The sequence below is a fragment of the Platalea leucorodia genome (assembly GCF_965183815.1).
Source record: "Platalea leucorodia genome assembly, chromosome: 1".
Classification (NCBI taxonomy): domain Eukaryota; kingdom Metazoa; phylum Chordata; class Aves; order Pelecaniformes; family Threskiornithidae; genus Platalea; species Platalea leucorodia.
Window position 1 is genome coordinate 138252160 of NC_138823.1, and position 16675 is coordinate 138268834.

At 36.7% G+C, this 16675-nt stretch overlaps 1 protein-coding gene across 1 annotated transcript in view; it reads left to right on the plus strand.

Moving 5' to 3' along the window:
* Positions 1 to 16675, plus strand: part of THSD7A (thrombospondin type 1 domain containing 7A) — a 204421-nt gene that overhangs the window by 105253 nt on the left and 82493 nt on the right. The window contains exons 6-7 of the mRNA XM_082321586.1: positions 862 to 1017; positions 3895 to 4098. Of these exons, the coding sequence (XP_082177712.1) occupies positions 862 to 1017; positions 3895 to 4098 (360 nt within the window). The remainder of the gene's footprint in view (positions 1 to 861; positions 1018 to 3894; positions 4099 to 16675) is intronic.

Sequence of the window (16675 nt, forward strand, 5' to 3'; positions counted from 1 at the left end):
TTTTGTTTTAGAATTCTGAGCCTTACTCTGGCACCTTGTAGAGTTGTCCTATTATTTGTGTAACCTGGGAATTCAAGAGTAAAGTGTGGGAGGAGCAGGGTGATTTTAGCCTGTTCCAGGGCTTATTGATCCTTAAAGGACAGAAGAATCTGCCTTCACATGTGTCTTTATAGATTAATAATATTTTAATGAAAAAAATAAATTGTCCTCTGCAGAGTTTTAATTATTTTAAAAATATTATGTGTATATATTTATATTATATGCAAACTATATATGTATCTGAAACAAAACCTTTCTTGAACTTAAGCTGCTACTGCCCAAATCTTATTGCTGAGTGTGAACTTGAAGGTATTTAGGGTAAAAGAAAAACCAAAATTTTGTCATAATTTTAACTGTTTCAGGTTATAGCTTAAAAATAATCTTCTAAATATTAATTAACCAGGCTTTTGAAGTTATAGTATCATATAATAGCATCATATAATAGCAAGGGATTTTATACAGCTTTTTGTTCGGTTTCTTAAATGAAGACAAACTCAATAAGACAGCAGGACATTGATTTACACAGAGCGCAGTGTGAATAACTGTTGTAGTAACATAATCTATCCATTAAATGAAAGGACTAGGTCTGAGAGGGTGCAGCAATATCTACAGTCTTCCTGACTCCACATAAATGGATTTGGCTCTGTTCACACAGAGTAAACTGACTTCTGTTTCATTTTTTCAACATAGGCATTTTTACATCACTTCAGCAGATTAAAATGATGAGATAGCAGCCTTTCTGAATGAAGGATGGTTCTGTCCACTTAGAGCTGAGGATCTGACCAGTGACATGTGAAAAACCTATTGACTTTGTTTTGACAGCCTCGAGGCCAGTGGACCGTAGGCTGTGTACGGGACCTCTTCCCAGCACCTCCCAGCTGTGCCATATCCCCTGTCCTACAGAGTGTGAGACCTCGGCCTGGTCGGCCTGGGGACCATGCACCTATGAAAGCTGTGATGACCCTCAGGCCAAGAAGGGTATGTAAAAATTCAATGAAACCTTTTAATGGTGATTATTTCGGGTTCCTAAGTCACTAGGCACCTCTGGCTATGCAAGCATACTAAATTTTGTACCAAGCAGGGTATATCCAGTGCCTTTGAGCATCAAAAAAAGGTCATGGAATTAGGACTATATTTAGCATTACTGCTCCACCAAAGCTGGCAAAAATGTAGGCTGTTTACTAGGCTCTCAAGGTCAATTTGTGTTATTACAAATCAATTCCAGTTTCAAACCTTCCTCTCAGACTGAAAGGCATACAGTTTCCATATGTGTTCAAATCACAATTCTGGCACTGTCTTGAAAGGAGGACACAAGGTGCATAGTGTCCACGTCACTCAAAGATTTACAGTTCAGTAATAGCTTAAAAATTCACCAGTAGACCGTAAAGCATGGTCTGGAAAAGAGCTGGGACCATTCGCTGTTGATAAGTGACACTGTTCTACTGATGACATATGTGCTGGTTTCAATTTTCACATGTTTTACAGTTTATTCCTATGCAGAACAGATTGTAGTAACCTGACATCAAAATAGGAAAGCAAGAATACAGTGACAAGGACCTCATATAAGAAGTCTGCAGGTTTCTGGCTGTAAATGAGAAAAACTGGCCTAGTCATTGCTGCAATGTGATTATCTGACAAAGTTGAGAATACAGACTTGGTTCCTTGATTGAAAACAGTCATAAAAAAGGGCAGCCACATATGTCCACTTGAAGGAGCAACTGTAATTACCACGTTAGCTTAGTTTCTTCTTCCTGGTATAGTGCTAGCTACACTTCAGTCTGGGCAGCAATAATGCAAGTTTTACAATGCTGTCTCATGGTAATGTGACCCAACCTTGATCAATTCAAGAAGCAAAAAGCAGTTCAGTGTCTAAGTCTCTTGGATTAAATCTCCTCTGAGTACAGCTGTCAAGCAGTCTGTTATTTCTGTTACTGTTCCATCAGTGAAAGATTTGCTGCATTTTCAGGGGTAACGTTTGCGTTTGTGAGACTGATTTGGTCATCTGCCTAATGGAAACGTATTAGGATGTACTTCATGCAAGTCTTTGTTCCTGCACACATGAGCAGGGATCTTTTCTCAACTGCCAATGTTTTCCTCTTATCTGGAAATTCTTATGTTTTATTTTGTAATTTCATTGACAGTTCTTCTGAGAGAATGAAGTAAAAGTTGTACAGGCACTCCCAGTTTTACCAGCAAGTCTACATATTTTAGGAATGGCCCTTTACTGTGGATCATTTGCCTCCTTTGTTGCAGTAGACACTGGAGTTCTTTTTTTTGACATTATATCAGCCTTTTGTGGCAGGCTCAGTAAACCATTTGGACATAATTTGGCTGACCTCTTCAATTTAGGAAAAAAAAAAAAAACAATTAAAGACACATGGAAATGTGTTTTTAAAGTAATATTTGTTATAATTTAATGAAGAGAATGTCTTCAAACAAAGAATTAGTTCTTGTACATATGTGTTTGAAAACTCTCTCCTGCTTAGTTTGTGTCCTGGTAGAAATGAAAGGATTATATGTAGTATTTTATAAAAAAAAAAAAAAATCTGTGTATTACTAACCTGCCTGAATATTGAGATAAAACAAAAGAGACTGTCAAGAGATGTTAAAAGAAACAAACCTTTGCCAAAGTTAAAATATTCTGATCAGATATATCAGAAACTATAGAAAACTATTCCATGAGAAACTATTATTTCCTGAATCCATTCAGTTTGGTTAGGTTGTTCTTACTATAGGAGAACAAAACTGGTGAAGGGTCTGGAGCACAAGTCTTGTGAGGAGCAGCTGAGGGAGCTGGGATTGTTTAGCCTGGAGAAGAGGAGGCTGAGGGGAGACCTTATCGCTCTCTACAACTACCTGAAAGGAGGTTTTAGCGAGGTGGGGGTTGGTCTCTTCTCCCTAGTAACAAGCGATAGGACAAGAGGAAACGGCCTCAAGTTGCACCAGGAGAAGTTTAGATTGGATATTAGGAAAAATTTCTTCACTGCAAAGGTTGTCTAGCACTGGAACAGGCTGCCCAGGGAAGTAGTTGAGTCCCCATCCCTGGAGGTATTTAAAAGACATGTAGATGTGGTGCGTAGGGACATGGACACGATTCTATGATTCTATTCTATAGATTTAGTCTGGCTTTTTCAGCGTGCCATCCTGAAAGTGACAGAGAGGGTTGCTCTTAGAGACTGACATTGACCTGGCAGATGACACACTGTATAAAGGCTCATCAGTTTCTCTGATCCAAAATGGGTTTAGATAGTCTTAAGGAAATTTATAAATGCTTGCAAGGGAATATTGTGATGTTAAATACTGAAAATTTGTTCATAGGACTTCTTGGGTTTATTTCCATGCCTTGCCTTTTCTGGCAATGTAGTCTTTTTTTTTTTTTTTTTTTTTTTTTTTTTTTGGGAGGTGGGGGAGATGTTTATAAGCTGATGTCACTTGATAATCCATCCCTGTTGGAAGATATCTGAAAAGAAAAGAAACAACATATTTCAGAAATGACAACCCAGCAATGTAGTCAAGATTTGTTAGATGACATGTGTCCAGCAAGAGTGATGCATAAGAAATGACTCCTGTCTTGCTCCTGGAGTACGTATGGCTAAGATAAACAGGGGTTTAAGGCAAAGCTTACTGCATAAGCGCAAAACTTGTGATGCTCTTGTTAAGTTTTACCTCTTTTCCTTCTTTAAGAAGTTCTTCTACCCAGTTCTCTAAAATGCAGTGTTGCACTGAGTGTCTGGAGTATCTTTTACACAGAAGAGAAACAGAACTGTTCACTCAGGTGTAGATAGATAAAAATCTCTTCACTTTGCATTTTAGAATTGAATTATTCTGCCCTTTGTATTTTCATGGACATTTCAGGCTTTAAACTAAGGAAACGGCGCATCACTAATGAGCCTACGGGAGGAACAGGAAACTGCCCTCACCTGCTGGAAGCCATCCCATGTGAAGAGCCCTCCTGCTACGACTGGAGAATCGTGGGGCTGGAGGAGTGCATTCCCGACAATGAGAAGCCGTGTGGCCCTGGTACGCAGGTTCCAGTAGTTGTCTGCGTCAACAGTGATGGTAAGATGCTTTTTCCCACGGTCCACACCAACTAGAGTGAAGATGCTAAAATGGAGTCCAGATGGCTAGCAGTTTTTGTTGTTCTCAGCTTTCTCAGTCCTTAAGACCAAGCTATCTGGAATAAAGAGAAATGTCCTTTAGTATTGATTAGGAAGGATAGGCCCTCTAGTTGCTCTAGGATCAAGCTTCTTCACCTACACTTCATAGGTTTTCAAAGGTTCCCGAAGAGACTTTGAGAAAAGTAAATAGAAAACAGCTATTGTTTTTCAGCAGGTCAGATCATGTCTGCAATGACTTGACTGAATTCCGTGATGTAATCCCACTAACAAAGCTGATCCTTTGAGTCCAGAACCAAATAAAGTGTGAGTAAAGTAAGACGCATTGCAGTAAGTATAGCTGGAAGAAAAATAATAATGTGTTTATTAAAAAGCATGGTTTGATGTGTGTTATGGAGTTGGTTTGACAGTCCAAGCTGTCTTGCTTCTTCAAAAGGTCAAAAAAACCCCATCATTATTCAATTATCCTCTGTGAGAGAAAACAGATTTTGCATGACATAGTCATAAAATACAATTTTCAAAGCTGCTTACAAAATACTTTAATATATGGAACACTCATGAATTACTCTTGCCAGAATATTCCTTATTTAATTCATAATATTATAGTCTAGAGCAGCATATGAATTAAAATAATTATAGTGACTACAGTGTCGTTATGGTAAGAGACTTCTAACTCCCTATAGAGGATTAAGTAAGGGTACACCCCTGATGAGTGTTTAACAGCTGCACAAAATATTTTGTAATTAAATTGGTCTGAAGTAATAAAAACCAATTATAGAGAGATTTAAATCTTGGGCTTTCATGCTCAAGAATTTGGGTCTTGGGGCTCAAATTGGAAACCTTTGAGTTAGAGTGTAAGCCTTATTTTTCTGCACACACCTAAGAGAACTGGTAACCATTTTTAAAGATCAGAAAGAGATTAGCCCAGAATTACAATATTGAATCTACTACATTTTATGTCCCTTTTTCAAAAAATTTCCCTTCACAGTGTAGATAATTTCTTGGCAACAATATAGAAACTATTTGAAATTTTGTTTGTATACATTTTCAGATGAAAAATGTCATTTTCCTCATAAATGAAAGGGTTTCCTAAATAATTCTAAATTTTTTTTCTCTTTTTTTAATAGCAAAAAACAATTTATAAAACAAAAAGAAAGTGTATTTTTTTGCTTTACTAGATTTTAGATAGTTTGGCTTACCTTTGGTTTTGAGGAGTGGTATTTGCTCATGTCTAACTTCTGATTAGCCTAATTTCTTACTAGATTGTCATAGAGACATTTATATTAACTATAATTTATTGTAACCATAATACATTTGGAGCATGCAATCAAGCTACTAAACTTTGAGATATGTTTTATGTATATGGTATTTTCTATTGTTCTGTTTCAAACTCATGGGATTTGCCCTCTGCACTGCATGGGCTTTGGTTTTGGCCAAATTTGATTTGGAAGACTTGTGATTAACTTTTTTACTCCAAGTACTAATCTTTGTCTATCTGTCTTTCTGAATTATACGGTGTTATGTATTGCTGTCATTATATGGCATTATACATTGCCTATATCAACAATCTGTCCCAGAAGGAGTGAGAAGTCGGGCTTTGGCCATGTGCCTGTCAGTCTTTAAGATTAAACAGTTGTGGATACAGCTTCAAAAAAAGGAGAAAACAGCATGCAATTGTGGTTTGTTTTGCAAAGATCCAGTCACCCACAAAGATATGTGTTCAATATCTTTTGACGGAGTGCAAAAGCAATGGAGAGTAATGTAGTGGATTGCCTCAGCTCTTCCTTTAAATCCCTTCCTTCTTTTAGTAAAGATCGTCTGTGATCTTCATCAGTAATACCAAGTGGCTTTTACTTAGGTCTCTCCTGAGAAAAATTAGCACGATACAGTAGAAGCAAACAAAGTACAAAGTAAGAACCCATCAACCTCTGTAGTCTCTCCCTCCAAGCTAACTCTGCTCAGGCATCTCCTTATTTGCCTCCCACAGCACCAACCCACTGAAAATCCTGTAGGCAGCTCTTTAAATGCTCCTCTAAACACACACCACTACCTCTTCCCAGGTAGCTTCCATCTAGTACTCTGGCCTCCCACCCTAGCACAGGATACCCCTGCTATCCTTCTTCACCAAACACTTGTTGTGAGCATCCAGATTCTGCTCTACTAAATCTAGGAGAGCAGCACCTTGCAATCAGGCAGGTTTTGCATCAAGCCCCACAGCTGCAAGGTAGTATGCAGTGAAATAAAATTTGATATCTAAATATCATGGTTTAAATTAATCATCATATGAAATTTGTGATATTCAGTGTTCTTTGAACACTTCTTGGAGAGGACTACATTGACTGTCAGTTAAAGACTGTGGTTCAACTAATGGAATACATAATTTGTATGATAATCCTGTGTTGCTATAATTTTGATCTAAATGGCACACAGGGAATTTCATTCAGTTTTACAGGTAAAAATGACTGTGAAGGGAAACAATGTATGGAAAGCATTAATTATTGAATAAGTTTGCTACATTACTTAAACTGAACTAATCTTTGTGTAACAATACTCTCTTCAGTCTCTTCAAGAGGTTTTTTTTTGGAGTTCATATGAATTAATTAGCCAATCTTAAATCAGTGCCTGGATAGGAGGGGTTGGATCAAAAGAACTTAGGTATATTAAAACAAAATTGCATTTTCCCCTTGGCTTCTGCTTTATACAATTAAAAAGGCTGGGGTTGTAATTTTCAGAATAAGCATTGTACTGTAAATGTACTGCTTTAACGTAGGATAAACCCGACACTGATGAGTATCTTCTCTTTCTGTTGACTGTTGCATCATTCTATATTTTTAAAGCATAATTAGTTGGGACAGGGTGTCTTGACCTGAGTGTTTTACTTCACAATTAGAATCAAGTAGCAGTGTTTGTGAGATTGTTTTATATAATTGGAATGAACTTCTCTCTTCAATTTGGTATAAAGATAAGAGTCATTACAGCCTTCAAGACAACAGCAAACAATAGATTATCCTCCCGTGTTGTTGCTGGAGGCCTATGATTGTCATTCTCTTTCCACAGCGGATTGCAGTAATCAGAATTTTCATTCAGGCTGAAAAAAATATGACAGTCAGTACCCCAGGTTGTCATTGCAGAGGCTATAATGAACTTTGATGTATTTTATTATATAAATGGAACTTCAGCCTTTTACTGTGGAAAGAACCTTTTCAGAATAAATATTCTTAGTCAGTCTTCCAGGGAATATTACAAAGGAGCTCCTTTAGGTGAAAAAAACTCCTTTCAGTTTTGGAAACTCCAAGATTGGACAGAAGCTGGTCAGAACTCCTCCATCATATACATTATTTTAATAATTAGAGATCTGTGGCTAATGTTCCATGCTACAGATTAACTTTTGCTAATGATAGAATGACTTTTTTTTAAAATAAATTGTAATACATCTGTTTTTATATATATGTATAATTTATATGGCATACTTGCATGCATGCGCACACACAGGTGTGTACATATTACCTATTATTAAGTTCTTTAATGCAGTTCATAAGAGTGATTTTACAACAGATGAATTTACTCTATTTCTCTGTAGCTATGGCAATCTATGAAGAATACCATTTCAAAAATATTTTTGCATTATTTAAAGACTCAGTCTATAGTAGGAAAGCTGACCACTTGTCCACTCTGTAACAGATATATTAGTGCTACTCATATGTAAACAGGGCAAAATAATTTCTGACGTAAAAATCTGCAGAATTAAGTACTGCTGAAAATGCCTACAAAATGCTTGTTCATTCATTATGTTTTTTTAGGTTTTTATCTTTGTGCTGAACTCTGCAGCACAGGTACCAGCAGTGGCTGTGGTGTTAGTAGTGTGCTTCTGATCTTCAGACAGTAGGCTGAAATTACTTGCTCATTTTGTAAGAATGTGTAAATAATAAATTGGTTTACAGCCTTGATAATATACTGGGCTTTGTACCACTGCATGTGTTACTCTGGATAAAACAGATATCACTTTTGAAGGGCAAATTTCTTCCAGACCTTGTTCAAGCTCACTAATTGTTTGGGTTACAGTTAGCTCCACAGGGGAAAGGGATGGACCCATTGCCATCTCCTGCCTCACAGCTGTGAGGGATGACTAGCCTTAGAAGAGGGAGCCATGGCAACAGCAAGGCTCTTCGTGTATATGCAAATTCCTGCAACTCTTTGAAGAGGCAAAATTGTTCCTGAAGTTGTCTAGGCAGAGAAGTGTGCTGATGTAGCCGAGTGCCACAAGTTCTTTTCTGGCACCTGGATGTATGGGGGTGATGCAGGTCTGGCCTTCCTGAAGCTGGAGCATGAAGTCAAACCACTGGCGACATCAGTATATCGTGATGTAACACGGGCAGGCTGTACCCTGTTTGCAATACTGGGGGGCAAAACAATGGTGTTGGTAGTTAATTAAAAGATATAGAAGGTAAACTAGTCTGTTTTGTTAAGACACTCAGATGTAGACATTTCAAACCAGTTAGTTTAGCTGCTTTGTATGGAGTGGCTCAAACCCTGTACTGTCCAAAATGGAACAGTGTACGCTTCCTTTATCTGTTTATTCTCAGCTAGTGTGACTGACTGAAGGCACCATACTTCAGCTGTAAGACAATCCTATACGATGTAATTGCTTTACTGTTTTCCTCTAGACTTAGAAATATTTATTTTTGAAATATTTCTTGTATTTCTTTTATTGAATTTTACTTTGCAGAAAAGTTTATAAAATTTCTTCATGTAGTCTAAATTTTCTTCTGTAGTTTCCTGATCAACATCTGTATTTTGTTTCTTAATTTTTAGCTTGTGGCTTTATATCTTTTTACAATAGGCATCTAATTAAATATATAGAATAAACTTCAGTCAAAACTGAAGATCGGCTGGTGCAACCATTTTCACTTAAAATATTTTGGCTAGTTTAAAAATTGGCTCTTTCTGTATATCTGTGGTTTGAATCAAATATATGTTAAATGAATAGCTGCTGGTCTTCATTAATTTTCATAATGGGAAACAATAAGAGAATCAATGGAAACTTTATAGGTGTACAGAGGTATAAAGAGTCTACTTCTGCCCCTTCTGTTGTGTGGCTGTATGCATTGAATGAAGGAACTATCAGACTGGCTGGATTTTTTTAATGATTATTTGAAAAGAAAATACCTACTTTATGTCACTTTATAGCTTAGTTCTTTAAAAAGAATGAAGAGAGAGTTTTGAATTCGAATTACACTGAATTAGTGAGGTAATCCTGTAAGAGAACCCAAATCAAAATCTGACCAATGCTCAGCAGTCAATTAGTAGAAAAATAGAGTAGCTAATGACAGTTTCTGTCAGCGCATACTGCCTTATGCTTGCAGGAACTTGGTTATATGGGCATTAGTCATCATTTCCCAATATTAATTTCCTAGCTAATGTCATTACAGAATTGATTTGAACTGTTCTTTTCTGCCTGACAGCTTTTTGGCTGACCATCTGAGGCATTTAAATCAAATGTAAGATGCATACTTTGTTCTTCACTGTAAACACATGGGATATGAAATTTATAACCCAGTCCTTTCTTTCCTTTGATTTGTTTGGTTACATAAAAACTATTCAATATGTTTATTGCATGTTTGTTATATGTAAGGATTTGTTACTGAGGGTAAAATACAGTCAGTTTAAAGGGCCTTAAAATTGATACTCTTAGGCCATTATGTTTCAGAGCATTGGATTTTTCAGGCATTATTTTAACAAGATTTGCTTTATTTAGTGTAAAGGAATATAAGGAAAAATTAGTGCATACTACTGCTTAAACTATCCCATTTCAGTTCTTGGGAAGTTTGATAATTGATAATTGTTCTGTCAATAAAAGCTCACATTTAATATGTCATACTGTCGTGGTTTAACTCCAGCCAGCAACCAAGCACCACGCAGCCGCTCGCTCACTCCCCACCAGTGGGATGGGGGAGAGAATCAGAAGGGTAAAAGGGAGGAAACTCGTGGGTTGAGATAAAGACAGTTTTATAATTGAAGTAAAATGAAATAGAGCACTTAAATAGGCAAAGCAAAAACCGTGCACACAAACAAAACAGAACAAGGAATTCATTCCCTACTTCCCATCGGCAGGCAGGTGTTCAGCCACCTCCAGGAAAGCAGGGCTCCATCACGCGTAATGGCTACTTGGGAGGACAAACACAATCATACCCAATGTCCCCCCCGCCCCCCTTCCTTCTTCTTCCCCCAGCTTTACAGGCTGAACATGACGTCATATGGTATGGAATAGCCCTTTGGTCAGCACTCCCCCTGGCTGTGCCCCCTCCCAGCTTCTTGTGCACCCGGCAGAGCAGGGGAAGCTGAAAAGTCCTTGACCAGTGTGAGCGCCACTTAGCACCTATTTAGAGACAGCTTAGCACTACTTAGCAAGAACCAAAGCATCAGTGTATCATCGACATTGTTCTCATCCTAAACCCAAAACACGGCCCCATACCGGCTACCAAGACGAAAATTAACTCTATCCCAGCTGAAACCAGGACACATACCAATTCCTTTTTTTCTCTCATCTTGACATTAGGAAAGCGGACATATCCCTGTGGAGTTCCATATAAGAATGGATGCTTTTAGTGTTTGTATAACATGAAGTGATTTCATTATATGGGATGACTTAAATACATCACTTGCTTTGTCAATGTCTTTAATAGTTGGCCTGGAATGTGATGTGATGATTTCAATTAAAGGGATAAGTAAAACAAAGCCAGAGTTTCATCTTCATAGTGCAATAAACAATTATCACTTATGACAGTGCAATAGACCCTTGTTTCCAATTTATCATATATGTTTGAAGACAGAGTTGCACTTGGTATGGACAATGTCTGCAGAGACATTAATGTTCATAAAGGATATAATTAAGTTAAAAATAGGTGGGCCAACTTAATTAGCAGAATCTTTTTCTTGTGTCATAGATCATAATTTGACTATCTAGTCAGATGTGTTTGCTGGGTTTTCGCATGCTTATTTCTAAAAAAGTACCATAACATCTTTGCAGAGAAGCTATAGTGGTGTACTTAAAATTTATTGGACATCTAGGAGTAGAAGTTGCCATAGTGGGAAGCACAAATGTTTTGGAAATATACCACAGAGAGTGCAATTACATGTTTCATATGATGCACACTCTTAGTAACCTGCTTTTGTTTTTGATGGCACAATTAGATGGAGAAGTAGGATATTACAAGAACTGCTTGTAATAGCAGTAGGCAAATTAGGAGGGGGGGATTTTGATGCATAAATTTTGATTTACATAGCAGCCTGCAAAGCAGGAACCCAATCCTGATTAGACTCTAAGCTTCATCATAGTAAGCATACCGAGAGGGATAATTGTAGATACATTTCAAAATGTTTTTTTAGGAAGGTTGGTTTAATGCTTTACAATCTTTCCATTTGTTACTTCAAATTATGCTGTTATGAAACAAGAGAAAAAGGTGTTTATGGACTTACGGATGCATTATAAAGCTGGATTTATAGACCCAGTATTGAACTTTGGTTTTGGATTTGTGTGTCATGTGTTAACTCCCTAGAACAGACTCAGAAAATACTTCAAATATTTTTACAAAACATACTCAGAAGAGATAATGTTACATTTAATAATGTTATATATAATACTAATGTTACATAGTTATAAATTAAGTGCCGCTTTCTTGGAAGGTTATATTACACAGTACTAATCATTAATCTTTATGATAAAATGTTCTAAGACAGTATCCTCTCATTAGATTTGATGGGAGTCAATTTTCTATCTGAGAGAAGAAGGCCTATTTATATTTTCTGGCAATCCACATGCTAATGTTAAATTTTCTTAATAAATGTTATCAGACTTCAAAGCTGTGAAGCTAGTGTGTTGATAAATGATGACGATTAAAACATCTTCATTAGCCAGTCACGTTAGGCCAGAATAAATAGGAATTTTATTCTCAGTACTTCCAGCCTTAAGCAGTTCATTGTCTGACCTTTCTTTCAGATCATAATTTGTGTTGAGTACTGATTAATGTAACACCACTCTTATCTGCCAAGAAATATTTGATTTCAGAAAATAACTGTTCCAGTGGCAACTTAAAGAGCCTTAAGATAATCTGTGTCATTTTGCAATTCTGGTAACTCCTGTGCATTGCACAAGGACCATCTCTACTGAATACTTAAGAAAACTTCAAACTAAGAGTAAAACATACTCCGCCACAATGATTACTCCAAATCAGAGCAAACGACTGAGCATCTCAGTCTCTGCATTGTTCCCAGTGATCTGGTCCAGATTTTGGGATGCAAATAGGTTTGAGCAGGGTTTCAGCTACGTAGAGTCACAGACCTGTTGCAGAGGGAAAGGCATAGATTTGTACCCAGGATTTGGTGAAAAGGGCGATGGGAGACAAGAGGGGGAAACTGGTACTGACCAAGCAATGAGGTTAAGAACTGGGGAAAGGTAGGATTTGACCCTAGTTTCCTCCAGGACACTTTACTGAGAGCAAGTTAGGAACTCAAAGGAAGTTATAAAATGTCCCTACATGGCAGGGTTTAGGAATGAATTTGGGGAAAGATTCAGTCTGGTGATGGTCAGCCCAAGGGAGGATTTGACAAGCAGCTGGAGAGAATGTGGCAGGGCCGGGTGAAAGGGACAGCGAAGTGACAGGCTGGGATTAGTGTCTGCAGAATATAAGGCTGGCTAAGAAGCCAGAAAAGGGGAAGATAAAAGGAAATTTTTCACTTCTAGAGCTGGAACGCAGCAGATTGTAGTCTGCCCCTGCTTTTGTCTCATAAAATCACCCGATAGAGCGGTAAGTGTCCAGAGTCGGTGTAACACCCATGGCAGAAGTACTGTTTTTCATTTGGCTTCTGTTTTAAACTAGAAAATTGGAAAGAAATATTGTGTCAAAATTAAGTATTTTAGGTTGCAAAGCCAAGCCCTCAAACATTAGGAAATTAAGGTTGTTTGTCTGGTCCTTATGTGAATGTATCAGATGAAAGTCTTTAATTATTTAATTGTGCCTACATGCCATTTTCCCCACAGAACCTGCTACTTATTTGTGAAGCGGATATATCTCCTTTGGGGATTAAGTGGGCATTTTGTAGTAATGAATGCTTTGTCTTTGACACAGCTAGCCTTAGTTGTCTCGTTCTTCAGGGTTTAATTTTGCTCCACTTTTGTTCAGCATCAGCAAAATATAAATAACCCTGACCCGTCACATCTTGAGTGTTCTGAAAATAAATGTATTAGTGGGCGTCTGATAGCCATGACAGAAAGATCTTAGAAAAATTACCACTTCTGTTTTAATAACACTTTTAATTAATGTGTGGTAAATAAAACATAGGCTCATGCCTCGAACAAAGAGAATAAAACTAAAAATAACGAATAGCTACCCATTAAAGACATTCTAATCTGTGAACTGAAGGAGGAAGGGACCCAGTGGAAAAATAATAAGCGTGTAATTATGCAATTTAAAAAACTGCATTATACAAAGGCAACTTTAATCCTGGCATTTACTGCTGTTTGGTTTCTTGACATAATTTTGGAGGTAATTTATGGATTAGCTATGTAAATCTTACCTTAGGAATTATCAGATGTTTGGTTTTAATTTTATTGATTTGAGACATCCTTTATTGGCATTGATATTATTTTATGAATAGCAAATTGCTGCATTAGTGTTTTCCAGAGAAAATATATTAAGTAGAAACTACATCAAATCTCTTGTTCTGAATGTCTCAGAATGGATCTTTTTTTTTAAGAGGGGAAAAAGTAGAATAGTGCTAGCTAGAAGCTTCTTAAATCTTGTGGGATGCTTCTAGAAAACCAGTGGTGTCCTTCTAGTAGGGGAAGGGAGCTTTATTTCCAGGGTAAAGCTGATTTCTCTGAGTAGGTGCAAATCTGCAGTGAAATCTGTCATATTTCTGTGACTTTAGGACATTAGCCTGTATAAGTTATTAAAGAAGTAGAAAAGTTATAACGTCCCTATAGTTGCAGATGTGCTTCTGCTACTTTTGGTTTTGTTGTGTGACAATGTTATTGTATTTCCTTAATTTAGCATAGGTTTATAAGATGTAGTGTTATTTACCTCTGGTTGCTTTTCTGAGAGCTCTTTCTCCGAATCCATATACTGAGAGGCCAGGAAAAAGGAAAAGTCAAAAGGATGGGTTAGTTTTAGTCTTCTAGAGAGGAATCTATTATCAAAATGTTTCCAAAAGACAAGATTAATTCACAGTCTGAGCTGCCTAAAGGCATGCTGTGCCTTCCACTTGTAATGATGAGAAGATTTCCATTGCAAGATGGATAAAAAGATGTTCTCCAATGACTGCATTTCATCTGCCAGTAGTAGGACACGGACAGAAGCATCCATGAAATTAATTATAAAACTGTTTCTCAGAAATGTGTAAACATGACAGTGGCAGTGATCTCTTTTACACCTCTTGGGTCCTGTGTTTTAACTGTGATTGAATTGAGCTGTCAGATTACATATAGAGTGACAACTCTTTACTAGCTGCAGGTGGATGAATAATGCAAAGAAAATGTTTGCAATCATCTTTTACTATATAAAATAATTTTTCTTATTCTCTTAAAACCCTCTTTGAGTTACATGTCTATTTGTGTGGCAAGAGGTATCACATATATTTATGAATGTGTAGTTATAAACTTGCTGCAAATTCACTTTATAGTAGTGAAATATTAGATAATTGACAAACTGAAAAATTCATCTAATATTCTGTCAGCTGCATGCCATTAGTCATTCTCTTTGGCTGTGGGTTGTGCTTTTGCATTAGAGAGAGGAATAACATCAAAATGTTGGTGGCCAAATTCTAGGAAAATACTTGGTGATGAAACTGCAGTGCTGGAGTATTTATGAATCAATTTATGATGCAACTTTGTGAACTTCTGAGCTTGAATTTATAAAGTTATCCTCCAAAACTCATACTTAGGCAGAAAATGAGAACCCTGAAATTCGTGAAAGTTATGGATATTTAGTGTTTCTTGAAAACCAGGCCATTTAAGGTAGCTGTTTAAAATATGAGGATTAGTACCTCAGTGTAGGGAATTGTTGAAAAGATCAACTGTGGTGAGCATTGTTGTTCTACTGACGTTAGTGGAGCTGTCACATTGTTTCCATGCTACTGTTTTTGTAGTCTTGCCTATTATTTCCTTTTTATGCTTCTGTTCCTAACTTATATCCCTGAATGTTAATCTAGTTCAGTTTAGCACATCAGAATTATCATTTCTAATCGAACTTGTTGAAAATCGCTGACATTCCATTGCCCTTCCTGGACTTGTTCTTCACTTAATTTTTTGCTTATTGGAGGGGAGGAGGAAATGTCTAAAATAGTAGTTACAATAAAATACCTGTGAAACCTTTTTAAAGGCTACAACACTCTACTTGTCTGTATCTGATGAGTTTAAAAATTTGATGAGAATACCCAGTAGTGAAAAAATACTAATATATTTCCCAGTGATTAACAAAACTTCTTGTTTTCTAAATAAACAAAAAGACATAGTGCAATGCTGAAATAGATACATGTTACATTTTCAAATCCATGTATTTTAAATCCTACTGTTGCCAATGTTCAAAATTACACTACAAATATTTCTAAAGTCTGTCAAAGGAATTTTTTTCACTGTTAAATGCAATAGAGTTTCTGTAACATTTTACAAACGAACGGAGAAAGTATTTTTAATTTATTTTTGAAGTCATACTTTTATATCTTTTTGTTATTGTATAAATTGTGGCTTGACTGGGAAAAGTTCATGAGAATGTCCAGTTGATCTTGGGATCAGCTATATCTTTTTAAGGTGAGTTGGTGCTTTTGCCAAGTGTTCTTAGAAATGCACTGAATTTTTAAGTGATTTCATCCTCCAGATTCACACCGTGTCTTCTTGTTTCCTTATAGCTCTGTCAGCACTTTTCCCTTCCTTTCCCCATTCTGCTTAAAATGGCCTGTTGGTCTGACGTATTGATCCCACTTGGTCCCATGACTAATATTGATTTTATTCTCAATGGGACTGTAGCCTGTCATCAAACTTACTTTTTCTTTCATATCAAGATGATGTTTGATTGGCTTATTTGACGCTAGAAGGCAACTCAGCTTGGTTATGATCAATACACTTGTATTCTCTGTTCCTTAGCATTCTCAGTAAGACTACATTAGCAAATGAACCGTGAAAATGCTTCAACTACCTGTCAAACAGTAGGAAAATCTTACTCCTGTTGTTAGGCAATGTGTAGGTATTCTGCTGGGCTCTTTATTAGAAATATTGGACTATTATTCCTGTGGTACAAATCTACTATGGCATAAAGTTAAAGTATAACAGTTTTTCAGCTAAAGCATATCATGTTTCAGTTTTTGTTTACATTGTCTTGTCTCTATGGAGGCACTTAAGAAAGTTGATCCAAATTAACTGCAAAAATAATATTAGTTAAACTATATGAAAAACATATGTGAATCCTCTTATTCAGAATTAAGGTGACCTTAATTCTATTTAAGAATATTCTCTTTCATTCTGAATAAGG